Source organism: Camelus dromedarius, chromosome 1, assembly GCF_036321535.1.
Source record: "Camelus dromedarius isolate mCamDro1 chromosome 1, mCamDro1.pat, whole genome shotgun sequence".
Classification (NCBI taxonomy): Eukaryota; Metazoa; Chordata; class Mammalia; order Artiodactyla; family Camelidae; genus Camelus; species Camelus dromedarius.
The window spans coordinates 31,591,879-31,619,532 of NC_087436.1; the positions used below are offsets into that span (position 1 = coordinate 31,591,879).

At 34.2% G+C, this 27,654-nt stretch overlaps 1 protein-coding gene across 5 annotated transcripts in view; it reads left to right on the forward strand.

The window, feature by feature from the left end:
- Positions 1-476: 476 nt before the first annotated feature.
- SCLT1 (sodium channel and clathrin linker 1) overlaps positions 477-27,654 on the forward strand; it is a 164,267-nt gene continuing 137,089 nt past the window's right edge. For 3 of the 5 annotated variants that reach the window (XM_064496004.1, XM_064495970.1, XM_064496043.1), the window contains exons 1-4: positions 12,172-12,273; positions 20,603-20,661; positions 21,427-21,499; positions 25,777-25,832. In XM_064496004.1, the coding sequence (XP_064352074.1) occupies positions 12,172-12,273; positions 20,603-20,661; positions 21,427-21,499; positions 25,777-25,832 (290 nt within the window). Of the gene's footprint in view, positions 1,024-12,171; positions 12,274-20,602; positions 20,662-21,426; positions 21,500-25,776; positions 25,833-27,654 lie in introns of those variants that run through there. The other 2 variants (XM_031466073.2, XM_031466080.2) reach the window with 2 other exon arrangements.

Sequence of the window (27,654 nt, forward strand, 5' to 3'; positions counted from 1 at the left end):
GCGAGGGACTCGGCTGGGACTCGGTATAAGGAGATAACTAAATTCATACCCAGAAATCCTCCAGAGGGACAGCCTTGGATGTAGACTCTGAAGACGCCAGTCTGGGTTCCGACGCCAGTCTGGGTTCCAACCCCAGACGCAGAAAGCTGCGTGCTTTCCACCCACCCGCTTTGGCCAGCGGGTTCTCCCAGTCTGAAGTGCTAGGTAACAAAGATACTGGGGAATTTAAAGTATATATTTAATGCCTTACCTATGTTTACATTTGGGAGGGCTTCTTTAAAAAAAAAAAAAAAGAATAAAAGGGAAAAAAATTACCCCCCCCACCCCCGCCCCAGCTTGCCGGCTACCACACAGGTGGCTAAACAGGCTGTCATCCAGGTTCCCAAAGCTCCGCCCCTCGCTTTGCAGGTAGCCAATAGTGTGAGAGAACTCCAGGAAGTGCGGCGACGCAAGCGCTGACGCCAGCGTGATGGCGCAGGCGGCGTCACTGTCTCCAAGGAGCGGTCTGGGGCACCGGTTTCAAAGTCGCAGGGCGGGCCGAGTGGACTTCCGCTGCTGGCCTCGGGCTTCCCGGCCGTCCTGAAGTCGCTCGTCGTTCTGCCAAGGACGCCGCCACCGGGCTGCCCGCCGGCTTCCTCGGCGCTCTCCTGAGTGGCTCGACACGACCCCGAGTGACCCGCGGGACGCATATATCCACCCGCGTCCCTGGTCCCACCTGGCTGAGATTCGAGTGAACGTGGAACAGAATTCACGTGGCGGGTCCCCAGCAAACCAGAAATTTGTAGTGTCTTTTGAGCGAGGGGTTCGGCTGGGACTCTGGGGAAGGAGACGCCGCGGGGCTATTGACGCCGCGTGAGTAGGATGCTAATTACACTGCTCTAGTGCCAAACAACCTCCGAAGCGTTGCCTTACTTTTGTTTTCCCGCACAGCGAGGTTTGTGTCTTTTTGAGAAAAGGTGGTGAATGCTCCAAACTAAAATTGTATCCAAATAGACACAGAAATCGACTTCCCGCGAGAACAAAGTAAGCTCTATATTCCTTGATTGAGAATTCTTAAATGTAATGTTTAATATCGTCATTGTTAACTAATGTTTTCTGAGTGCCTGTTTGGTGCCTAAAAATTTGCAAAAACTTTAAAAAGCTGCAGAAAAAGCTTGGTGGTATATATGAGGATGTGTATACACTTTAAAACCGTTTGGTAAATACAGGTTCCTTACGCTTATATGGGACTCTGTTACAGGCATGTTTGTTATGCTCCTCGCATGCTCTGGAGAAATTAGAGGGCTAATGGCCAGAATAGTTTCCAGCTGCAGTTAGAACCTAGAAGCACAGCTCTGGCCATTTGTTCAAAGATTGTTTATTGAGCGCTTCCTGTTTCTGTTACGTGCCAAGCGCTATACAAGCATAGATACTACACGGGTAAGGAGGACTGTTCTATCCTCCAAGAATTTAATTTGAGGAGGAAAATCTGTAAATTCCATATATATGCTGAAGTGGTAGCAACGACTAACCTTTTTTGCCTCAGTTTCCTCACAGGGTTGTTGGAATGATTAAATGAGTGTTAAATATATAAAGGATTTATCATAGTGTCCGACACATAGGGCTAAACAAATATTAACAATTACAGGGTTATAATTTACTGTGGTCAAGGAAGGTGCCATTTGTGCTGAAACTTGAAATACTAATATGAATTTACTAGGTAAAGAACTGTGTAAGCAGACAACACTATTTGCAACACTGAAGGGATTAGGAATATGCTTTGTAAAAAATTTGAAAGAACGTTGGCTTGAATGGAATATGGTGTATATAGGAAACTGGCATGTGGAGCTGAAAGGGAAGAATTCGGCTAGATGGTGAAGGGCCTCCTCTGCTGTGTGTTAAGGAGTTTGGACCTTTGCACAGGTTTTAGGAATCACTGAAAGGAATTCAGTTGAGTAACTTGATCAGATTGTGATTTATTTGAAAAGCCCAGCTGGTTTTTATGAGGAACACGCGTTATAGCAGAGTGCAGTTAGGTGACTGTTGTCATTATCCAGGTAAGAAGTAAACTAAGGTAGGTACAGAGAAACTGGAGATGAGGGATTTTACAAAAGAGGTAGAGGACACCTCAGGTTTTTGGCTTGCTTGAGGAACAGGGGGAGTAGGAAAAAAGTAGTAAGTTCCATTTTGGAAGCATTATAGGCCAGTGGTTAAGAACTTAACCTCTGGATTCAGTCAGCCTGGGCTCATATTTTAGCTTTGTCTCTTTCCAGGTCTTTGACCTTGGGCAAGTTACTTAGCTGCTTCTCCGTGTCTGTTTTCTCATTTGTAAAATGGGTATAATAGCACAACAACCCTTAAGGGTTTATTGTGAGGATTAAGATGATGCAAATAAAGCACTTAGGATGGTGCTTAGCACATATTAAGTGCACAGTGTATATTATCTAAAATCATTAATGACCCTATATTGATAACATTAGGATTATTTCTTAGGTTTCTTAGGTTTGAAATGGAAATACCCTTTTCCAATAAAGAGGATTAACTGGCCACCATCTGTGTGGTGTGGGAGAATTGGTGCTGAGGAGTTTGGTTGGGGTGGGGAGTAAAAACTATGTTTCAGAGGAATGCATCAGCCAGAATTCTTAAAACTGAAATCCAAATACCAGAGAGAATGGTAGAAGCATTGTAAATTATTTTTTGAAAAATGAGTGGTAGTTCACCAGAAGACAAATGAGTGGAAGAAGGGAGTCCTTACATGGAGGGAGCGGAAGAAACAAAGGCTTGGAGGCTTAAAATAACTGCTTATTCAGGAAATTGGAGTACAGAATGGTAAGATTTTCATGAAGAGATGATAATGAGTTTTGGATGTCTGTGAACCTCCCCCTTTTTCCTTTAACTGGATCTCACATGCCAGTTACAGCTAGTGGATGACCTCCACATTAGTTGACCTGCTAAACACCAGCTCAGGTAAATATAGATCGATTGCCTTTCTCCCACCTACCTGTGTATTCTCTGCGTTGACTTCTATTCCTTTTTGAGCCTCTTTTCATTTGTTCTAGCATTTGCAGGACACCATTCTTCCCTCTCCATCTGGGAAGTGAGATCTGATAGTCCTTAGGGACCTGTTCGAAGAGAGACTTGTATATCAAGCTAAGGAATGAAGAATTCATTCTTGTAGTGGGGATTATGAGCATTGGGGATGGACTCTTTTGTTTTCCTTTTTATTCTCTTAAGAGTGTCTTTTACAGAGCAGAAGTTTTTAATTTTAATGAAGTTCAATTCATCAATTTATTCTTTAATGAATGTGCCATATATAAGAAATTTTTACCTTACCCAGGGCTGTAAAGATTTACCTCTGTGCGCTTTTCTACAAGTTTTGTAGTTTTAGATTTTACATTAAATGTTTTTTTCTTGTGTCTTTTTCTGGTTTTGGTATCAGGTAATGTTGGCTTAATGGAAAATATTTTGCCCTCTTCAGTTTTCTGGGATACATTTGTGTAGAATTGGTATTATTTCTTCCTTAAATGTTGGTAGAATTTACCAGTGAAGCCAATTGGTTCCCTTTGTAGGAAGATTTTAAACTACAGATTCAACTTCTTTAATAGAGAGTTATTCAGTACTCTGTTGTGCAAGAAAGACCCTTTACAGGTGGTATATATATGGAGTTCTCTCTCTGTGCAGCTTTCTCTCTTATTCTTTGCCCTGCCAATTCTAGTTTAATTGTTTTCCACTGAGTCTCAACTTCGTCTCCTTAACTCGGAGAGTCTGCTGATCTCTGCTGCATTTTCCCCCTCTGTTCTACGGCCTGAAATGTCTCTCAGGTCATTAAGCTGGGGTGATCCTTAGGGCTCATCTCATTTGTTTTGTGTCTGTCATTATCATTGTCTGATGTCTCCTGTCTTGCAAACCCTTGTTTCAATTGTTTGTTTTTTGGTTGTGTCAGGTGGGAAAGTGGTTCTTGTTAACTTTATCTTGAGCGTGAAAATCCTATTCAAATTGACCTCCTTTTGAAACACAAATATCTTACTCCCACTGTAACTGTTCTTTGACTTCATCAAGACCTCTATTTGTTGAACCCTTCATTTTCTACCATTTCCTTAACTCTTTCCCAGCTTGTGTTTTACTACTTTCTTACACAGACTGTAACAGTTGCCCACTGGTCCATCTGCTTTCTTGTTAGTAGTATGACTATGCCCCTGCTTTTCTGTAGCACATGTCCAGTAACACCTTATACCTAGTTGCCTTTCAGTTCTCATACCCAACTGTTAATAACCATAGATAAAAACCTCCTAGATAAGTACCACCACAAATTCAAGGTTAATTCATAGCTAGTAAGTAACTGAGCTGGGACTTGAACCCAGGCAGTCAAGTTCCAGTGTCTGTTCTTAACTACTACCCGGCAAAGACACTTGCATGAAAGAAAACTTATAAGCCTGTTTCACTTATGCACATAGAAACTAAAATCTTAAATAAAATATTAATAAGTTGAATCCAGCAATGAATATAAATTGTGTATAGATACCTATATAAACATACAGTCATCTTCATATTGGGTTCATCCTAGCAATGAAAGGGTAGTTATAAAATTATTAGAAAATTAAATACATAAGAGAAGACCTAGATTAATGGAGAAACATCAAATTTATGAATTTGAGCGCTCAATATAGTAGACATAAATGTGTCAGTTATCTCATAAATTAATGAGTAGATTGAATGCAATGCCAAACCTAGTTTTGACAACATGGTTCTAAAATCTATGTGGAAGAGCTAAGAATAACCAAAAGGGTTTTAAAGAACATCAAGATGGGAAATTTTATTTTACTATTAAGACTTATTATAAACATACAATTTTTAAATCAATATTATATTGGCAGTTAAATATATAGATCAGTTAGCACAGAAACAAACACACGTATCCACGAACATCTGAAAGAACAAACAACACAAATCTAGACTGTTCAGCAAATGATGCTAGGATAATTGGCTTTCCAAACGAGATAGTAAAAATAATAAAGATATCTTTCTGACATCTTTCTCACGCCATATAGAAAAATCATCTCCAGGTTGATTGAAGGAATAAATTCTCTTAAACTTACAGAAAAAAATTTAACAGGGTGTCTTTATGATCTCAGGATAGAAGATTTCTTCAATAAACATTTTTGACTGAAAGGAAAATATGTATGAATAGATTACACTAGAAATAAAAACTTGGATATCACAACATCATCAATATAATGACTAGCCCATCCACAGAAAGGGAGAATATATTTACAGTAAACATGACCAAGAGTTGATTACCATCCAGAATTTAAAGAGATCTTTCACAAACAAAAACACATTCATACTAATAGAAAAATGGTTTTTTTACAAAAAAAAAATAAAACCTGGAGAGGCCATTTACAAAAAATAAAACCTGGAGAGCTACTAAAAATATGAAAAGGTGTCACTCTCATCAGTAATTCAGAAAACGCAAATTAAACAATGAGATAAGTGCTTGTTGAATAAAGGAAATACTAGATTTAAATTACAGTAAAACTCTGCTGATTAAAGTCAGTGTATGAAGATTTTGTTTTCTTCATTAATGCACAATTGACTTCTTAACCTTGTTTAATTACTGAGAACTCAGATTTAGTATTTCTTCTTATTTGAAAAATGTATCAGAAAAAGTAGTAGTTTGTATTGGAATTATTATATCCCTGACCATATCTCCAGTCTCCTTTTGAGACTGAAGAGTAATAAGCAGAAACTAGATCCTAATTTTAGAGCTGTGTCGAGCAACTTTCTTAAAAGTTCTGAGGATAACAAAAAAGGATAATTCCTTTTAAACTCAATAAAAAGTTAAAAATTATTTAAATTATTTATTTTTATAATTACTTATTCCTTTATCAGACTCACGTGTATCTGTCATATTTCTCCACTAAATTATGTGTGCTTTCAAGGAAGAAACTTATCTGAAGGTAACAATGTAGAATATGTACACTATCTGTGTGTACGTGATATATGTTTGTTTACTGATATATATAGTTAATGTGTATGTGCATATATATGTATATTTGCTTATATATAACATATGCAGAAAAGTAGAGAAAACAAATATAAAACTAATAGAATTGTTACAAATCTCAAAACTCTTAACCACAACCCAGATCAAAAAATAAAATGTTGCTAAGACCTTAGAAGCCCTGTTGTAATCATAACCTCTCCCCCATCTCCAAAGATACTCAAAGATAACCAGTATTTTTAATTTTACCCTGTGATTTAGTTTTGCCTCTGTTTGAAATTTATATAAATGGAATCATAAACAGAATCATAAATTGTGTATCCTTCCATGTTTGGCTTCTTTCATTCAGTATTACGTTTTTGAGATTTATTCATATTCTTGCTTGTAGATGTAATATGCTCATTTTCATTGCTGTAGAATAATCAGTTTATAAATTTATCACTTTTATCCATTTTTCTTTTGATATTTTCAGTTGTTTCCAGTTTGGGGGGCCATTGAAAATAGTGTTTTTATCAATATATTTTGTCATGTCCTTTAGAGCTCAAGTGCCCACATTTTGGTTGGGTATATTCCTAGGAATTATGTGTTTGTTTAATCTTAAAGTTGTACTAATTTACACTCTGACTAGCAGTGTATGGGAGCTTTCTTTATTCCATGTTGTCAACATTTGTTTTTTAATCTTAGCTCTTTATTATAATTTTAGTTTGTATTTTCCTGATATCTGAGGTTGAGCAGCTTTTCTATGTTTATTGACCACCTGAGTAAACTTTTTGTGAAGTACTCATTCAAGTCTTGCTTTTAGGAGTGTCTGCCTTCTAATTGATAAACGTTCTTTGTATATTCTAGAAATAAGCCCTTTGTCAGTTATATGTGTTGGAAATATCTTCTCCATGTTTGTAGCTAGCATTTTTACTCTCTTAACAGTCTCTTTTTTGATGATCAGAAGTTCTTAATTTTAATGTGGTCCAGTTTATCATATTTTTCTTTTATGGTTAGTGCTTTTTGTGTTTTGATTTAAAAATACCTTTTTCTCCTGTAAGGCTATAAAGATACTCTCTGTTCTCATCTAGAATGTATTGTTTTGGCATCCACAGTTAGATTGCCAATTCACATAGAATTGATTTTTATGGATGATGTTTTGTTCTTTTCCGTGAGGCTATCCAGTTGACCCAGAACCACTTACAAAAAGTCCTTCCCCCCTCACAGCTCTGGAGTGCCCCTTTGATCACAATATATATATGTATTTTCCTGGATTCTGGATTCTCTTCAATTGCTCAGTTTTGTTCATCCTTATATGACTATCACCCAATCTAAATGACTATAGCTTTAAAATAAATCTTGGTATCTTGTTGAACAAGTCTTCCCCTCTGTTCTTCTTTGGCAAATGTATTAGCTATTCTCATTACATTTCCGCCATATTTCATTTTATTTTTTATTTTTATTTTTTGAGTAGGGTATCTCATTGGTATTTTAATTTACTTCTCCATAATGCACAATGCATATCCTTTTCCAGTAATTCCCCAATGTTGATCAATTTATACATACTTAGTTCACATTTATGTATAATTTTCAGTAAGGTAGTACTCATGTTGACCTATTTGTTTTAATTTGGGTTTGTTTTCTTATTGTGGAGATTTTCTAGTTCTTTGAGTATTTTGCATGCAAATCTTTCTTCATTTATGTGTTTTGAAGGCATATTCTCCTAGTTAGGGGCTTGTCTTACCATTCTTTGAACATTGTCTTTCACAGAGTGGACATTTTAAATTTAATAAAGTACATGTTATCAATGTTCTTCTTTCCTGGATTGTGCTTTTTGTGTTGTGTGTGAAAACTAATTATCAAACTATAACTCACGTAGATTTTCGCCTACTGTCATTTTTGTAGTCTTTTTTTTTTTTATATTTAAGACAATGAATGATTTTGAGTGAACTGATGTCTAAGGGGCAGAGTTTTTGTCTTTATTTATTTCCTTATGGTCATCCGTTTGTAGCATCATCATTTGTTGAAGATGACTAAAGACTAAAAGTTGATCTTTTCTGTGTTGATGTTCCTTTATTCCTTTGACCAAGGTCAAGTTGTCTGTATTTGCATAGATCTATTAGTAGAGTCTCTATTGTGTTCCATTTATCTGTTATTTGTCTGTTTGTTTAACATTCTGTTCTCTCTTGATTATTTTAGGTTTATAGTAAATCTTGAAATTGGAAAATGTGAGTTCATTAACTTCTTCATCGGTGTTGTCTAGACTACTCAATGCCGTGTTTAAACAAGTTTGTTGATATCTACAAAATGGCTTGCTGAGATTTTTTTATTGGGCTTGCACCGGATCTGTAAATCATTTTAAGAAGCATTGATTCTATTCTTATCTTGTGGTTGGCTTTATTCCTTTGATAACTATGTAAGTTTAAAAAGCTAAAGCTCGGAACTGTTCTTAGAAACAATGAACAGTACATATATGTAAATTTAAAAAAAAGAAATATCCAGAAAAAAAGAAGCATTGACATCTTAATAATATTGTGGCTTTTGATCATGAGCAAGGAATATATCTCAATTGGTTTTTCTTTCATTGCTTTCAAGAAGGTTTCATGTCTTTTTTTCTTTTTAAAAAAACTTTATTCTAAGTTTATTTTTTTAAAAAGATCCAGTTCATCCATCTCCCTGCCCCCACCCTCCACTTCTTACCCCAACCAATCTGTTTTCTGAATTGATGAGCTTGGTTCCTTCATTCCCTTTCCTTCCTTTTACTCTTTCCCTTCCCTTCTCTTCCCTTCCCCTACCTTTCTTTCTTTTCTTTTTTTCCTTTTTTTTTTTTTTAACATGTGGAATCATGTAAGAGAAATCATGTCTTTCTGTTACTTATTTCATTTAGCTAATGCTCTTGAGGTCCATCCATATTGTCACAGGTGGCAAATTATTTTTTATGGCTGAGTAATATTCCATTGTATACATACCATAGTTTCTTTATCCATTCATCCAACAATGGACCCTTAGGTTGTTTCCATATCTTGGCTGTTGTAAATAATGCTGCAGTGAACATGGGGGTGCATATATCTTTTCAAGTTAGTGTTTTCATTTTCTTTGAGTAAATACTCAAAAGTGGAATTGCTGGGTCATATGGTGGTTCTATTTTTAATTTTTTGAGGACCTACATACTGTTTTTCATAGTAGTTGCATCAGTTTACATTCCTACCAACAGTATACATTTCCATGTCCTCACCAACACTTGTTATTTCTTGTCTTTTTGATAATAGCCATTCTAACAGGAATAAGGTGATATCTTATTGTGGTTTTGATTTACATTTTCCTGATAATTAATGATGTTAAGTATCTTTTCATGTGTCTGTTGGCCATCTGCATGTCTTTGGAAAAATGTCTATTCAGATAATCTGTCCATTTTTTAATTGGATTGTTTGTTTTAGCTACTGAGTTGTATGAGTTTTTTGTATTTTGGATATTAGCCCCTTATCAAGTACATTATTTGCAATTATTTTCAGTTGGCTGTCTTTTCATTTTATTGATGGTTTTCTTGGCTGTGCAGAAGTTTTTTCCTCTTTAAGAAGTTCCGAGGTACTACATTTTCACTATCATTCAGTTCAAAATACTTTCAGATTTGTTTTGCAATTCCTCCTGAGACCAGTGAGTTATTGAAAAGAAATTTCTTAACTTCATAATGTATGGAGATCTTTATTTTCTAATTTCTTGATTCCAGCCAAATTGCACTATTATCAGGTAATACACTCTCTTTGGCTTTGCAGGGGAAGAAAAATAATTTTCCTCTACCCTCCTAGGTTCTTACCTGAACCTCCCCTCTCTCCCCCATAAAAGACAGATGAACAGGAGAAAAAACAAGTTTAGTAACATGTATACATTCTGTATGCATTAGAGAGGTCCAGGAAACCTGAGAAAAACTCTTTCCTTGGCTGAAGATTACAATCTTAAATAACATCTTCAGCTAAAGACAAAAGAAGATGTTAGTGGGGAAAGAGTAGGCAGTTATGAGAAGTTACCAGGAAAAGACCAGTAAATGAGGGTGAGGTTGTTATGCAGATTTAAGTTGTTGCCTTCCCTATTGTTAGAGTCCTCTTTCTCTTTCTGGTATAGAAAGGGAAATATAAATGGAATTTTCTCTCATAAATGTTAAAGTATTTACAAAAGGATAATTTCTCAGTTTTCAGAGTTTTTCCTATGTCTGCTATTTCTTAAAAATAATGAGCCTAAAATAATACTTATGCTAAAGAGGCATATTTTAGAGTGGTGTATTCTTCTCCTATGGAGTTACAGTCGTTTGACAGTTATTGAGACTTACTCTTTTGTCAGCAAATTATGAGTTTTAAATGTTCATGTGATCTTGAAAGAATGAATTTTGTAGTGTCGATTGAAAAAAATGTACTGCCTAAAATTTGAGACTTACGTTTTATTCAGCAGACATACTGAGGACTTAACCTGGGAGACAGCCTCTCAGATAGCTCTGAGGGATTGTTCTGACGAGGTAAGGGAGGAGCCAGGATATATAGGAGTTTTTCCAACCAAGTCCAGGTAGTTGGAACATCAAAAGATTACTATTAATTAAAGAAGAACCAGACATCTCAAGTTAATGAATTTTGCACTCTTTTATGAATGGGAAGATGCAAAAGTCTGGACTCATTGAAATCATTCCTTTGATATGCACCTTAACTATCTAGGGCCAGTATCCTGCTTTTCTCCATCCTGAATTTCCTCAGGGTGCACAGTTGGGGATGACTGCAGTGGCTGATGGCCCCCACATCTTTTGTTTACTGATTTGCAGGGGACATTGTTCATTCATAGTATATTTGTTGGCTGCTGTGTTCTATTGTATGTTTCTTTTCTTGATGCAAATAAAAATATCACCTTGCACTTACTGAGAGCTCTGGCCTTTTCTGGACCTTCTTTTCCATTGTCTCTTGCCCATTAATTTGGATACTTTGTTCTGCAGTTTCTCTGTAGTGTGGAGGTTTGTCCTGGAAGAGAATTTCAGCAGATTTTAATTTCTGAAGATGTATAGTTACAGCCTTATCTTTCCAACTCTCTTCACTTCTAGTAGCAGGGACGAGAAAAATAAATGTGGAGAATATTTTTTGCCTTCCAGTAACCTGAAGATCAAGCCAAGAAAGACTGAGAATTAAAATTTATAGGGTCAGAAAAATTAGTTCTTGCAGCTCTTTTTTTCCTGCTGTTAGTAGTTGGCCTAGGTGCGTAGAATGACCTATTCTTTTTTTTTTTTAACATTTTTTATTGAATTATAGTCATTTTACAATGTGTCAAATTCCACTGTAGAGCACAGTTTTTCAGTTATACATGAACATACATATATTCATTGTCACATTTTTTTTCTCTGTGAGCTACCGCAAGATCTTGTGTATATTTCCCTGTGCTATACAGTATAATCCTGTTTATCTATTCTGCATATGCCTGTCAATATCTACAAATTTTGAACTCCCAGTCTGTCCCTTCCCACCCTCCTACCCCTTGGCAACCACAAGTTTGTATTCTATGTGTATGAGTCTGTTTCTGTTCTGTATTTGTGTTCTTTTCTTTTTTTTTTTTTTTTTTTTTTTTTTTTAGATTCCACATATGAGCGATCTCATGTGGTATTTTTTCTTTCTCTTTCTGGCTTACTTCACTTAGAATGACATTCTCAGGGGACATCTATGTTGCTGCAAAAGGCATTATGTTGTCTTTTTTATGGCTGAGTAGTATTCCATTGTATAAATATACCACATCTTCTTTATCCAGTCATCTGTTGATGGACATTTAGGCTGTTTCCATGTCTTGGCTATTGCAAATAGTGCTGCTATGAACATTGGGGTGCAGGTGTCTTTTTGAAGTAGGGTTCCTTCTGGATATATGCCCAGGAGCAGGATCCCTGGGTCATATGGTAATTCTATTCCTAGTCTTTTGAGGAATCTCCATACTGTTCTTCACAGTGGCTGCACCAAAGTACATTCCCACCAGCAGAGTAGGAGGGTTCCCTTTCTCCACAGCCTCTCCAGCATTTGTAATTTGTGGACTTTTGAATGATGGTCATAGAATAGCCTATTCTTAAATTTTAAAATGGTGTGTGAAAACTGAGGATTCATTTTATTTTGAATAGCAGTGAAGACTAGCAGTTTTGTATTACATATATCAAATAATATCTATGTTATTTCTATTTTTTAAAAATTGAGTATTGCCTAATGAACTACAAATTGGTTTTTCTTTTTGTTTCAGATCAAAGATTAAATGACATTCTTAGGCGATATCAAATGGAAAATTTTTTCAAATATTCATCAGTACAGGTATGTAAATTAAATTGAGGTCTAATAAACTAAGTTAAAATTTAATTGCAAATAATCTATGAATGAGTGCAAAATGAATTCTATTTAAGATTATTCCATGTGATGTTGAAAGTTTGTTTAATGCTTTGCTTCTTACAAGGAAGACTACTTGTGTTTTTGCTTAATGAATATAAATTCCTTGACCGTAGAAATTGCCTTTCTTCCCCCCAGAGTTGAAGCTTATGTATTATCTATGGTGTTCACATGTTAGAATTCTAAAATGAGAATTGATTAGACTTTTGAAACATCCTAAAATTGTTTTTCAGAATATAGCCAGTTGGAAATGTGAACTCTCTGAATTCTCATAAATTATGACAAGCATAAACTAACCCAGTAAATAATATATGACATTGTTTTATTATATCTTTCCTTGGGTGTATGTTTTTGTTTAAATAATGTGTTAAAAATTTTTTTTTGACCAATAAGGTATATTTACTGGTGGACGTAGAGTTAGAGAATATTAAAAGAAAAATAGCTGCTGGATTAGTGGTAGTTCTTTACTGAAACAGCAAAGAAGTGTTTTGCTTTTGGCATAAATGAATTTTGTAAATTAAACTGAAATTGCTGTTGAGATATTAAAAAGAAGTTGTTTTTAAGATACTAGGTGTTAGAGAATCTTCATAATCCAACAGTCGCTAACTTTTGCTCAGATTCTTAGATTCTTTTGCCTCTGCTTAATGTCATATAGAACATGCCTGAAGGGAGGATTCAGACAAAAGATAAAATCACTGAGATAAAATCACACAATGTGAGAGTTGTGGGTTAAGTTTTATTTGGGGTAGAATGAGGACTATAGCCCTGAAGACAGCATCTCAGGTAGCTCTGAGGAACTGCTCCAAAGAGGCAGGGGGGAACTCACTATTATAATATGAAGGTGGCTTATATGCAGTCAAGCACACATTTAGGCAGAGGCTTGCTGCTAGTCACAAGGAACAGATGTCACCAATAATGATTTTAGTGCATATGAGGCGATGCAAGAATTTGGGCTCAAAATCTACTCCTGAAAATATCTACCTATCTGAAGGCCTGTTCTGCCAGTTTTCCCAGAGCATAGAGTGCCGCATTCCTGATCTCCACCCTGCACTCCTTTCAGGGAGTGTTGGAGGTCAGTGTCTGTAGCAGCTCGTGACTTCATCCAAGCAGAGGCAGGTGGCAAGTGCCAATTTTTAGTTGGCAAGATTGATTTTAAAACCTGAGAAGACCTCTAGACATGGTATTGCATCATATCTACTGGAATCTATGGCTGATTTGTTTATGAAAGATGGTTTTAACAGATAAAATAATGACTCTAGGTGGCCCTTTAGATGCACTTGAATTGTGTATCGTGATTATAATTAATTAAAACCTGATAGTAACATAGCAAGCAACAGGTTTTCCCTTACATAATAGAGTACTTTTTAGTGAAATTGTAGCTTTAATTCTCTGAAGGTACACATTCTTATTTTACATACACTGTTTTTGTCATCATATGATCAAATCTTGATTTCTATTTCTTATTTTTAGTGTTAGTATGTTGTTACTGCCTAAGATTCCTCTGTAGTCTACCATCTCTTCAGAACATGTTGCTGTCTCAAGACTCCAATCCCCATGGGTCTTGCCTTTCACTGCACAGTTTGCAATAGTGAGAGGGGAGGTCATATGAGAGCATGAAAGGGAGTTTAATCTGCTTTCTAGCAGAAAGGTCCACATCCTTGGCCACATGTAGTGCATTCTTGGGGTTTTTTTCACCCCAGAAACATTATTCTGGTTTCTGATAAAATGCTCAGGGGGATTTCTTTTTTTGTTTTATTTTTGTTTTCTGTTTGTTTTGTAGTAAAGAATGACATAGAAGTAGGAGGAACCCTTTATCAAAGAGAAAATGGGACCCAGGAGCACTGGCTCAGATCTCTTGTCACTGTAGCTTTAGTCATTGCTACTAGCAACAGAAATTCTTTAAAAATTTGCTTGCCTTTTTTGTTCAGCTGCATTTTCCAAGTTTCTAGAAAAGTTCTTGTTAGATACAATAAATATTTAATAAATACTTGTTGACTTAATGAAACAACTATATCCTTCCTCTTCTTCGCTCTTACCTACTTATCTTCTTGCATCATTTGAGCTCCATGTGCCAAATACATTGAAAGTGGAGACGTCAAGAGTCATGATCACTTGGGAAATACAAATAGTTCATGCTTTTTAGTTCTATTTTTAGGGATAAAATTCCAATGAAGTGTCCCTTCTTTCTCACACTAGGCACCATAAAATTTCCAGGACTTGTGTTAAATGGACGTATTTTATGAAACCTTTTTCTAATATTGAAAAAACAAAGCTTCAGAGTTTGATATTTATTTCTTATATTTTAAGCTGGAACTTCAAACATGGTTTTCTATAGAAACTACTGTAAGTGATAGTTAAAATTCTTAAGTACTTTTACTACATACTGATTATTTCAACTTCTTTTGGATCAAAGTATAAGTTTTATGAATTGCCTTAAGGTATTTTGTATAGTATTCTTGGGGAAATGATACATTTATAGTAACTAATGATGTATAAATTCTTTGGATTTAAACTGAAAGTTGGACTCTTCCAATGTGTTGAGTAGCTTGTATATTTAATGTATTTGGTTCACAATACTTTCATAATTTATTCATCTTTTAAAAAATATTTTCCCTTCTTATAATTGTATGTAACCTTATAAAGATATTTTAAATAGCAACTAGTTTCTTGAGTGATCCCTTCAAGTTGTTTTCAAATGTAGTTGTCTTTCTTTGATTATTTTGTGTTTTTTATATAAATAAAGTGTTTCAAGTAACATTGCTCTCTGAGAGTGTAGTAGTGGGCACTGGATGACAAATATTCAAAGATAAGTAAAATATTTTATTCAAGAAAGTGAATGGGAAATACTCCTCTTCTCCCATTTTTTTTCCCAATTTTTTATTCCCCATTGAATCCCTGCCTTTTCTCACAAGCAAGCTAATTGAATCTTCTTTGCAGTCTATACCATGCTAGTACATTTGTGTACTGAGGGGTGGGATTCGTGTTTTTGTTCTCTTTGTACTTGCTGGAGGGACCGGGTGGAATATTAAAAATAAGTTTATTTTCTCTAAAAGCTCTCCTAAAAATATCTTCCTCTTCTAGGTTGGGACTTTTTCTACTTTTTACCCCTTGAACTCAAAATTAAAGTTAAAAAAAAAATTGAGAGGTAGTCTGCTGGGAAAGAAAGGAAACACATAAACTGGAAAGAAGAGGAAGGAATAAATAAATAAAAAAGCATGATGTCAGGAGGTACGAGTTGGTTGTAGAGGAAAGACAGTCATAGTGCAAATTTACTTACCGATTCACTAATATAATAAACATTAATATATTAATTCAACAAATTTTGAGTATATTCCTTTGCTAAGTAAGCTCTGGGGACAGAGCTATGAATAAGATAAGAAAAAAGATCCTTCTTCAGTGGAAGAGATATGAATAAATGAATGAATGAATGATTGAATGAAAACTGTCATATCCTGTGAACATAATAAACAGGGTGCTGAGATAGAGATTAATGTGTATGTAGTGTGGTGATGGCTGGGGCCCATTTTTGGTAGAAAGGTCGGAGAAGGCTTGTCTAAGGCAGTAACATTTAAGTTGGCACTCAAAGTGAAGAACAAGCCAAAGAATGGACCAAAAAGAGACAGAGGTGGGAAGAAATTTGGCATGTCTTGTATAAGGTATAAGAGCTGGTTCCAACTGTAATCAAATAATAGTTATTTGAAATTTACATAAAAAAAGAGGAGCTACTTCTGTTGATCATGAGTTTAAAAATATAAGACTTGTCAGGTAAAATATAACAAACCATTTTTACTATATAAGTCAGATTATTAGCTTTCTAGACCATTGCTATCCAGTAGAACTTCCTGTGATCATAGAAATGTTGTATAATTCTGTACTGTTTGGTATGGTAGCCAGTATCACATGGAGCTTTTGAATACTTGAAATTAGGCTTACAGAGCTGCCAGGTCTTTAATTTTCACTTAAAAAATGAAATTTAAATTTCAATAGACTACTGTGGCTTATGACTATTGTGTTGGACAGTGTAGTTCTAGACTCTCCATATGATGCCAGGTGATGAAGTACTCGGGTAATAACCTTGAAGTGTTGATTTTGCATCATTCCATCATAAGGATAGGTAATCAATGATTTAGTACTTTAAGGAGTCTGAATGTAAAAGTTTCTCAATTTCCCATGTTGTACATCAACCTTTATTGATAAGTGATGAAAATCTGTTTCCTCATGATATGAATGAGAAAGACTTAAGGGTTTGCTGCAACCCTCTAAAATGTACAAGACCACCTTCACAAAATGTTAGTCTACCTGTACTTTATTTTCTTCTGAAGGATAGAGGTAAGGATGCCACTTACTTATTTGATAGCCAGTGATACTGATTGAAGTCAGGGATACAAAATTAAACATACTGAATTATAATTACAATACTTAGAACATATGTAGTTTTGTTAATTAGAGGAAGAAAAGTGTCCAAAAAGTTTGTTTCCCTGACTACAATCCTGTATTACTGACATTCTTTGTGTGATATACCATCACTATCATCTTAAGAAGTCATCTTGGGATCAAAATAGATAGAAATTAATGTTACAGTATCCATTATTCAAGATTCAAGATTTATAAAATTCTTTAGTTTGTATAGTTTGTTTAAATTTTGTTTGAGAATATAAGAAGTCTTATAAATGCTTTTATAGTCAATTTCAGTCTTATTTTTCTAACCTGATTTTTTTCCCTCTAGGTCTCCACTTTCTAAGTAATGCAGTCTCTTATTCCAGAAATTTTTCTAGCAAGTTGAAAGGGATTGCTGAATCTGTATTTTTATTTTCAGATGTTTTTCTTATGTTTTGATTTATTACGTTTATTTTTGGAATCTTAATAACTTCTATAATTACTTTGGATTATTGGGTCATTTACTCTTGTATTTGTATTTCCTTAGCAACTGTTGTTAGAAAATAGTTTTGGAACAGTGTCTTCACAGAATTCAGCTTAAGCAGTATATTGAGCACCATCTTTATGTAAGGCACTATGCCAGGGGCTTTAGTGATAGAAAGGTATGTAAAACAAAATTACTGTTTCATAGGAACCTAGAGACTAATGAAAATATGGTATGAGAAATATTAAATAATTAGGTTAGAGGTATATTATTTGAAACTTGAGAACCTTAAAACCAAATATGGATATCAAGGAAGAAAAAGAGATCATATGCAGCAGGAGAGATCTGGGAAAGTTCCCTAAAGGGTGTAGCATATCTGATGGACACTGAAGAGTAGGTAGGATTTCAAAAGAATTTCACTGGGGGCCAAAAGAAGGGGTGGTGGAGAGCACTGCAGATGGACCCACTGGCTTGATGAGAAGCCAAGGAGGTGAGAAAATAAGTTATATTTAGGGATTAAAACATACTTCAGTTTGTGTAATCTGTTTGGTATATGTGAGGGAAGTAATTGAAAGTAACATTAGGGAAGTTAGGTTGTTTCCACATTGTAGAGAACCTTTAATGGTTAAGTTGAATAGTTTGGATTTAATTTAATATGCACTAGATAATTACTTGATATTTTTTAGAAGAATGGTTTTCTGAATTACCTGGAACAGATTTATTTATCACTAATATATTGTGCATCTGTTGTAAGTAAGGCATTGTGTTAGACTATGATAACATAATAGTTCAGGCATGATGCTGTCTATAAGATAGATGAAAGTGGAGAGAAATGTGATAAGAATAACAATTAGGAAACTTAAAATTGATGGGTGGGAAGTAAGGGTTTGAATTATTTTGCAAAATGTCATCCATCTCCAACTATCAGTCATAACATTGATAGCTGATTTTGATTTTATAAAAAATTCTAAGAAATTTGGGAAATAATACTTTTAAAGTTTAAACTATAATTAACTTTGAACTGCAAGAGTTGTCTTAGGTGCAAGCTTTTTTTCAGTAAATATAGTACCTGTATTTTCAGTTTACAGATCTTTAAATTAACTAAGTGTATGGAAAGCTTTTCGTTAGCTTAGATATCACAATATGTAGAATCAAAAGAACTAAAGTTTGAGTCCTAATTCTATCTAGATTATTTCAGCTTCCTACCCTTGAGTATTTGTCAATTCCTTTGTTTTTGAGGCAGAGATACCAGTGTGTGGATTTTTGACTGCTAGTCATCACCTCTAACCCCTGAGTTGTTCAAGGGTCAACTGTATTTAGTTATATCCAGAAGCTTTTAAACCAGTTTTGGAACAATTTAAAGTTAAAATAGGACTTGAGTCTTAATTAATTCTTTAAAAAATACAATAAATTTTTCATTGCTCTAGAACTGAGCAAACCACTCCCTGAGTTAATTACATAGACTACTGGATGCATTTACTCTTTAACTCATCAATTTCTTTCTGGAAGGTTACCTTTCTTTTAGTCTAATTCCTTTTGTAGTTCTTCTGGAGTGATGTGAACACATCTATTGAGGTTTTGCTTTGAGAGAGTTAATCCTTCCCATGTTGGTTGAATTCTTATATAGCTTTGTTAGCCAATAGATTTTTTTACCCCCATATTCAGAAAAGAGAAATTAAAAAAATAAAGAGCTATGATTTACTAAAAGCTCTCCATGTTCGGGAATTATGCTAAATGCTTTAGATATATTATTCCCTATATTTAAAATGTATATATGTTGAACATACATCAAAGTATAGAGGATAGTAAAAACTAGTATCTGTATAGCCACCACCCAGTTTTGTTCACTCTTAACTTTTTGCCGTGTTTGTTCATTCTTTGACCTAATGGGATTTTGTTGTATTTTTCATTTATCTGATTTTTAAAAAACTTACAGTAAAAGCTGCACTGAACATTCTTGTACATCTCCTTGTGTTTGAATGTTTCACCATACTTTATACTAGATACTTCATATTTGATCATGTTAAAAATGACCCTAGCCTTTTAACTTTGCTGTGGTATCTTTTGCTGTATAGAACTGTTAAATTTGGATATTGTAAAATATATTAGTCTTTCTGTTTATAGCTATTAACTGCTGATGTCTTACAGTTAGAAAATGTATTTTGAGTGAGATAATGCCAGGCAATGCTTGGAATATTGAACAAAACAGACAAAATTTTCTGCATTTTTGGAGCTTAAGAAAGCTTTCTCTATTTCAAGGTTAATAATACATTTTGTTTCAATAGTTGTTAAGTATTTTTTAAAACATTTGGATCTTTAATCTAACTGTAATTTATTTTTCCATTTGGTATGTGCTGGAATCTACTTTTATTTTTTTGCCCAACACTAGTATTGAAAAGCAGTACTTTGTCCATCAGTTATAATTTCACTTCTTTTGTATACAACATTCCATAAGTACTTGTGTCTATTTCTGAATTTTCTATAATGTTGTTTCTGTGTTTGTACTATATTGTTTTAATTACTTTAGTATTACAGTGTGTTTTTTTTTTTTTTTTTGACCAGATGATCTTGGCTATTCTTGCACATTTATTCATGCATGGGAACTTTAATATCTGTTTAAGATCAGGTTTCATAAATTATTCCATTGGCTTTTTTTTTTTTGAATTACATTGCACTTGCAGTGAATTTTAAAGAATCGATGTACTTATAATATTGACTGTTCCACACATGGATATGATATAGTTCCCTTTTTTTAAGTCCTTCAATAAAGTTAATTTTTCAGTAAAGTTATTACAACATTTAAAAATTTTATTTTTAAGTACTGCCGTATAGTAGGGAATACGATATTTTTCCTATTACATTTTGTTTAATGCTGGTATTTGGGAAAGCAGCTGTTTCGTTTTGCTGATCTTCTATCTGGTGACTTGGTGCATTGTTATTGGTCTGAATAATTGGTAGATTATGTATAGTGTTTTCTAGGTAAATGGTCAAATTGTCTGTAAATGAGGTTAGTATTGTATCTTCCTTTTCAACCTTTAACTCTCCTAGCACCATCCACCCAACAGATTCCATTGACGAACCTTTAGTGTTACGTTGAATTTTCTCAGTAATAGTGAGCAGCCTTGTATTACTGAATTTAATGCAGTACTTCTGATGTTTCCTATTTCTAGTTTACCAAGAGTTTTTATTATGTATAAGTGTTAAAAATTACCAAATACATTTTTTAAAGCATCAGTTAAGATGATTATTTTTTTCTCTTTCTCTCTTTTGAAAGTGCAATAATAGATTTTTTAAGGCTATAAAATTTTTAATTGTATTTAATTTTAAACTACTGTCAGTTTTGGTTAGAGTGGTGAATGAAAACAAAGTTTTAAGATGCAGTATTTTCTGTTATAGAAAGCTGTCTTCAAAAGAGATGGAGATGACACATTGGAAAACTCAGTCGTTGATCAAAGGTGACGTTGAGTTACCAGAAAAATAGTATTTTCTTAATTTTGTCCTCCTGTATATATATATTTTTTATTGAAGTATAGTCAGTTTACAAAGTTGTGTCAATTTCTAGTCTTTTGTTGTTGTTGTTGTTGTTGTTGCTTTAAGAAGCAGAACTTCATTTGGGGGGGTAATTAGGTTTATTTAGTTATTTATTTTTGGGTGGCAGTACTGGGGATTGAACTCAGGACCTTGTGTTTGCTAAGCATGCACTCTACCACTGAGCTATACCTCCCTCCACCAATTATGTTTAATTATTGTTAAAATAATCCTTTTAGTGTTATTAATGTTTATTTTAGGTCTGGTGTAATTAGGTTTAAGTGATCTGTCATTGAATTGACAAAGGAAAAAAAGCTAGTATTATAGTCTGTAAGAGTGGTTCTCAGCTGGGTGATTTTTGCCTCCCTTCCCCTTCCAGTTACTTGACAATGTCTGGAAACATTTTTGCTTAGTCACAGCTGTGGGAGGTAAGGGTGCTGCTGACTTCTAATGGGTAGAGTCCAGGAATGCTGCTAAACATTCTGCAGTGCACAAGTCAGCCCCTATAACAGAAAATTATTCAGCCTAAAATACTGAGCTAAGGTTGAGAACCTCTGGTTTAAGAAAAAGGCAAAGTATTGATTGCTTTGGATAAAATTAGAATAAAAGTTCTGATGTTTAATTTATTTCATGTTACATATTTATTAAACTAAACAGAATATGTATCTTTTAACTTTGTAATTTTTCTTTAGCTTTTTAGCTCCTCTTATTACTGAGTATGATAAGCGTCTGGAAGAGCTAAATGGGCAGCTGAAATATTATCAGGTATGAAATCATCGTTATCAATCTTTTTATAATATTTTCTTATAAAAAAAGAAAAATAGACTCCCTTTCTTTTCAAAAACATTGATGAGGAAGAAAAGATTTACCTGTAACTAACTAATCAGTTCTTGACCCTCTGTGAGCGTAAGAGTGTGTGCGTGTTTGTCTGTTTGCATGTATGTTTTCAAGATTATCTTTGGTTTTGTCTTTTGATCCATTGTTTCCTTGCTCTTGGTATCTGGTAGGAGCATCTCTTAATCTCATTATTATTTGCTTACATCTTGATTTTTACCCCAGAAAGACCCCAAACCATCTCACATCCTTTTAGATCTCTCTTTCTCTCCCCTCATTTTACTTATATTTCCCATTATTTGGAGAATATATTTTTTTCCCTCAATTTCAGATGTCTGTCTATCAGATTTTAGATGCTTTGATGTACTTCTGATATAGACTTAAGCTGTGGCAGCTTTTTGCTGAAATCCTCTTTAGAGGATTTTAGAATTGAAGGAAGTGAAGAAACCAAGAAAGCTGTCTATATAGACAGGTTGTCATTCTGAATCTCAAAATTTCTAAGATGGGATACATGGAGAACCAGAATCATAATACAGCATTGTTCAGGATAAAATCTGAGTTTCAATGAGCTACATTTTTAGAGTATACATGATATTTATAATGTTTCTTTGATTTGAAAATGTTTTTTACATTTTCCTCCCAAACTTTGATCTTTCTGATTATTGGATAATCATACAACAGAAACATTTCTTATGTCTCAAGCTAAACCCACCAGGAGGTGATGACCACTCTTTCCTAGAGTTTGAATATACTCATCATTGTGTTTGGCTCAGATACCCTGGATCAAGTCAGTTGTGACAAAGGTACCAGGGTTGACTTAATTTAATGCAAATGGAAGAAAGTATAACAACATTATATAAAAACAACCCCTTAAGACTGATTTCCTTAGAATGGGGCTGTGGATATGATAGACGCTAAGAATTTTATTTGCTCCCTTACTTTCTTTTCTCTTCATACATGGACAGAAAGAAAGAAATCTACTCTGTGCTTTGGATGACTGAATAAATGCCAGGGCTTATTGGAACAAGATTATTAGATCTGGTTTAACAATCTATATATAAATTACTGGATAGATATGTAGCTTTACTGAAAGAACATATAATGCTTACAGCTTCTAAAAATAGATGTAAGTTCTTCTGTTACATTTGAAATTATTTATATTATCATTTCCAAGGTTAATCTTCTAATAAATTTATTTATAAAGTGATCCTTTAGACCTAGATTTCAAAAACAAGCCTTTCTTTTAAGTTGCAGCTTCTGTTTTGTCATAATTGTCTTCTCCTAGTCTTTACTGTTTGCTTTTTAGCCTGTGGTCATTTAAGTTTGAGCCAACCATAGTAATTTCTTTTTCTAATTGCCAAAGAGCAACAGAAAGCACTCTTTTGCACAAATGGCATTTTGCTTTTATTTTTAGGACTAGTGAGTCTAAAGTTTCTGCTGAATTCATTCTCTCGAAATTGTTATGACTTGTGGTTTATTATAAAATGGAATAGCTGGTTATCTTAAAATTAAACTACTTTAAATTTTTAATTTTTTGTAATCTCTCTGATTTGTTTCTCTCTTAAATCAGCGATTTTACTAAGGTGTTTAACTTCATTTTTCTATTTGGCATCCTCCATCTAAGAGTGATTACTGAATTAATTACAAGAGAGAAGAAACTGTAGTAGAAAGCCCAGAGGGCTATGATAAGAGTAGTTGCTACTTTTACAGAGAGAAAAGATGTTGACAGCTACTTCTAAGAACAGTTACTCACATAGATCTTATTGGTTAGAAGTAGTGTTTATGATTTATCTTACTGACTGAGTCAAAAAATAGTATATCTTGAAAACAAGTATCACTATAATTCTCTATATGAAAGATTTTCTTCCAGAAAATACAAATAATAGGGGAAAATTTGGTGATACGGAACATACTGCTGAAATTTTGTTTCCTTCCAACTATTAATTATTTTGAAATATTTTACGGTATAGAATCTTTAGTGTGACTGTAATGATCCAACTTTTTTTAACCATTTTTTATCGATTTATAATCATTTTACAATGTGTCAAATTCCAGTGTTCAGCACAATTTTTCAGTTATACATGAACATATATATATATTCGTTGTCACATTTTTTTTCTCTGTGAGCTACCATAAGATTTTGTGTATATTTCCCTGTGCTATACAGTATAATCTTGTTTATCTATTCTACAATTTTGAAATCCTGTCTATCTCTTCCCACCCTCCGCCCCCTTGGCAACCACAAGTTTGTATCCTATGTCTATGAGTCTATTTCTGTTTTGTATTTATGCTTTGTTTTTTGTTGTTTTTTTTTTTGTTTTTGTTTTTTAGATTCCGCATATGAGCGATCCCATATGGTATTTTTCTTTCTCTTTCTGGCTTACTTCACTTAGAATGACATTCTCCAGGAGCATCCATGTTGCTGCAAATGGCGTTATGTTGTCGGTTTTTATGGCTGAGTAGTATTCCATTGTATAAATATACCACATCTTCTTTATCCAGTCACCTGTTGATGGACATTTAGGCTGTTTACATGTTTTGGCTATTGTGAATAGTGCTGCTATGAACATTGGGGTGCAGGTGTCATCCTGAAGTAGGGTTCCTTCTGGATATAAGCCCAGGAGTGGGATTCCTGGGTCATATGGTAAGTCTATTCCTAGTCTTTTGAGGAATCTCCACACTGTTTTCCATAGTGGCTGCACCAAACTGCATTCCCACCAGCAGTGTAGGAGGGTTCCCCTTTCTCCACAGCCTCTCCCGCATTTGTCATTTGTGGATTTTTGAATGACGGCCATTCTGACTGGTGTGAGGTGATACCTCATCGTAGTTTTGATTTGCATTTCTCTGGTAATTAGTGATATTGAGCATTTTTTAATGTGCCTTTTGTTGTAATGTAATGTATATGTAATGATCCAACTTTAATCCTAGTTTATGCATGTCTCCTATATAATTATTTGAATAATATATATTTTTCAAGATGCATTAATATTTTTGCAACTTTTGAAGATCATTATTTTTAAAATTACAAAATGGAGGTCATTGCTACAGTGAAATCCAAGCCTCTTAGTTATCATGGCATTCAAGACCTGCCACCTGCCTTTCCAGTTTTTTCTCTCATTGCATCACTCCATGTATGGTCAGTTCTCAGTTATCTGGCAGTGAATTTATTCATTTTTAGTTTAATTGTGATCCAGACGCAGCAGGGGCCTGGGAAAGGTTCACCTTTCAAGGCAGCTTTGTATGTAATTGGCTATTACTGATTTCCTAGACCAAGCTGCCTTGAGCTTCTCTTGAAGCATTGCATGTTTCACCCTTCCCTTACCAGGTTCACTCTAGGCTTGTCTCTTCTCCTATAACCTAGAGTACCCAATCAAGACTAATGGATATATCATGCATTGGTTGCAGTTTTGTTTTAAGTGTGATTTTACATGCCCTCCTTTCTGATCTCCATCTGCTCATTTACTTTTATTGAGAATTCACTATATACCTTGTTATCTAATGTTTTTTTCTTCATTTTCTCCCCACTTGAAATGCCCTTCCTTTAATCTTGAAATCTAAAATCCCTTTATCCCCTCAAAGAAAATTAATCGTACCTTCATCTCATTTCCTTTACAGTGTGTATTTTATTCTTACTTATATTTCAGTTAGTGACTTTTTATCATCTTTCCTACTAAAATTTGTGTTAGCAACCACGTTGGCAGCCTTGTATAGTGCAGAGAGTTTCGACAATTAATAAAAGGTGATCAGAGACTGAATGAATTACTGCTAAGGAAGATCTCTATTTTCTCTTTTCACCATAAACATTTTACTTTTTGAAATAAAAGCACTTAGATGGGCTTCACCTAAGATCGATTAATTAAGATATACATTCAAAGTCTAGATATCATCTGGTATTTGTTATGGTGACATACTGAGGAATATCTTTCATCTGTTTTCCTCTAAACATCTAGAAATCATAGGAATTATTTATAAATATTCTGTAAATTTTATATAAAATACTTTTATATTCTATTCCAAGTGTTTTATCATGTTCTGCATATCATGAAAATACCTATATTTAATATTGCTTGTTAGAAGTGAAGAATAATTATTTCTTATCTGTAGACTAGAGTCATATCTGGTTACTTGCAGATGGATGGACTACTTAATCCATTTCAGATCTAATTATGTGGAAAATGTTTTCCTACAACGATATTTTATTCTTTCAGAAACAGACAGGTGAAATGAAACTACAGCTTGAAAATGTCATCAAGGAAAATGAAAGGTAGGTCAATTAACTATTATTTTATTCTTTTCTTAGGTGGCTTTTATTATTTTTATCTGATATTTTATTCATGTAGTATACTGGTCATGAGTGTGGAGTCTTGGACTAATTTCCTGTTTCACTCCTAGCTCCATTACTTAGAAGACCTTGGACAAGTTATTTAACCTCTTTGGGCTTTAGTTTCCTCATCTATAAATTGGAGATAATAACAATCTATTATTAGATTGGAATAAAGTAAAATAGGGATACCTAATAAACACTTTATAAATATTAGCAATCATTAATAGTATAGTATATAACATATATGTATGTTAGGAAACATACTGATAGAACAAAAATCTGTCAACCCACCATCCAGTTAAGAGCTAAAATGTTACCAATACTGGTGCACCTATCCATGTTTTCCTTCCCCATCTCATCCCTCTCCTTCCCTCTGCCATAGGTTAATACGATTTTGAATTTTATTTTTTAAAAGCAAGGGAATTATAAAAATTTTTATAGGTACGTTTTTTCCTAATGATATATTATTTAGTTTTGCATTTTTTTAAAGTATCTAAAATAGTGTTGTTTAGTCTTCTGAGACTTTTATTTCACTCAATACCATGCACAATTACAAGAGTTTAAAGGGATGAAATTGCTGAGTCATATGTTCTGTGAATACTCAATTTTGCAATTAATGCCAACTTAATTTTCAAAGTGGCTGTACCAGTTTACATACCACCAGTGATATTTATGAGTTCTTTTTGATTCAGATGTTTTATCAGCACTTGCTCTTATCAGATTTCTTAGTTTTTGTTATTTTGAGTCCTAGGTGGTATTTCATCGTGGTTTTAATTTACATTTTCCTGAATACCTGTATGATTAACCATTTTTCATGTATTTATTTACCCATATGGCTTTCTGACAAAGTGCTTGTTAATTTCTTTTTCCAATTTTCTATTTGTTTATCTTTTCCTTAATAAATTGTCAAAGTACTTTATGTAATCTGAATATTTGTTGGTGTACCAATCAATGTAAGCAGTAATCATTGTACAAATTTCAAATAAGAAGGAATTTAGTCAATTACAGTTGAGTACTATGTAAGTAAGATCGTTGGTTTTAGGGTCATACCTTAGATGAGATTCTGAGGTCAGGAGTTAATGCTGCTGCCACCATCTCTGTAGCTACCACTACAGCATCATTTCCATGAATCTGGACACTTGACACTGGAAAGCGGGGTGTGGGGTACTGACTGTAAGAGGCACTCTTGTCTACCATCTGTTGTACCAATAGAAAAATGTTCTCAGCTCACTTCTGCCTTCCATATCCCCCTCAAGTACTTCTTACTGGTGCAACTTTAATCCCATCTACAATTTCATCTGCAAGGACATGTGGGAAACATAGTTTTAGACTTTAGCCACTATGATAGAGGCTGGGATATGGAAAGGGATGGGAATGAAGAATGAGTGCCAATGGCCCATTCAACGTGCTAGACAATAGTTATGTTTCAGATGTCTATTCTCAGGTTGTGATATATTTGGTAAACAGAATTTTTTTTTTTAATTTTAAGGTAGTTGAATATAACAATCTTTTGTCTTACAGTTGTTGGTCTTTGTGTCTCTAACAAATCCTCCCTCAGCTTGGGGTCAGAAAGATCTTCCCTTATATTTTCTTCTAAAAAATGTTTAAAGTTTTATTCTATCCCAAGTTTAACTTTCAAAGCTCATACAACTGGGCTGAACCCTGATATATCTTTTGTTGTTGACTTGTATAACTAAACCAAAAAATGAAATACATGTTTTTTAGTTTTAATTTCATTTAAAGCATAGGCTGTTTTAAAGTT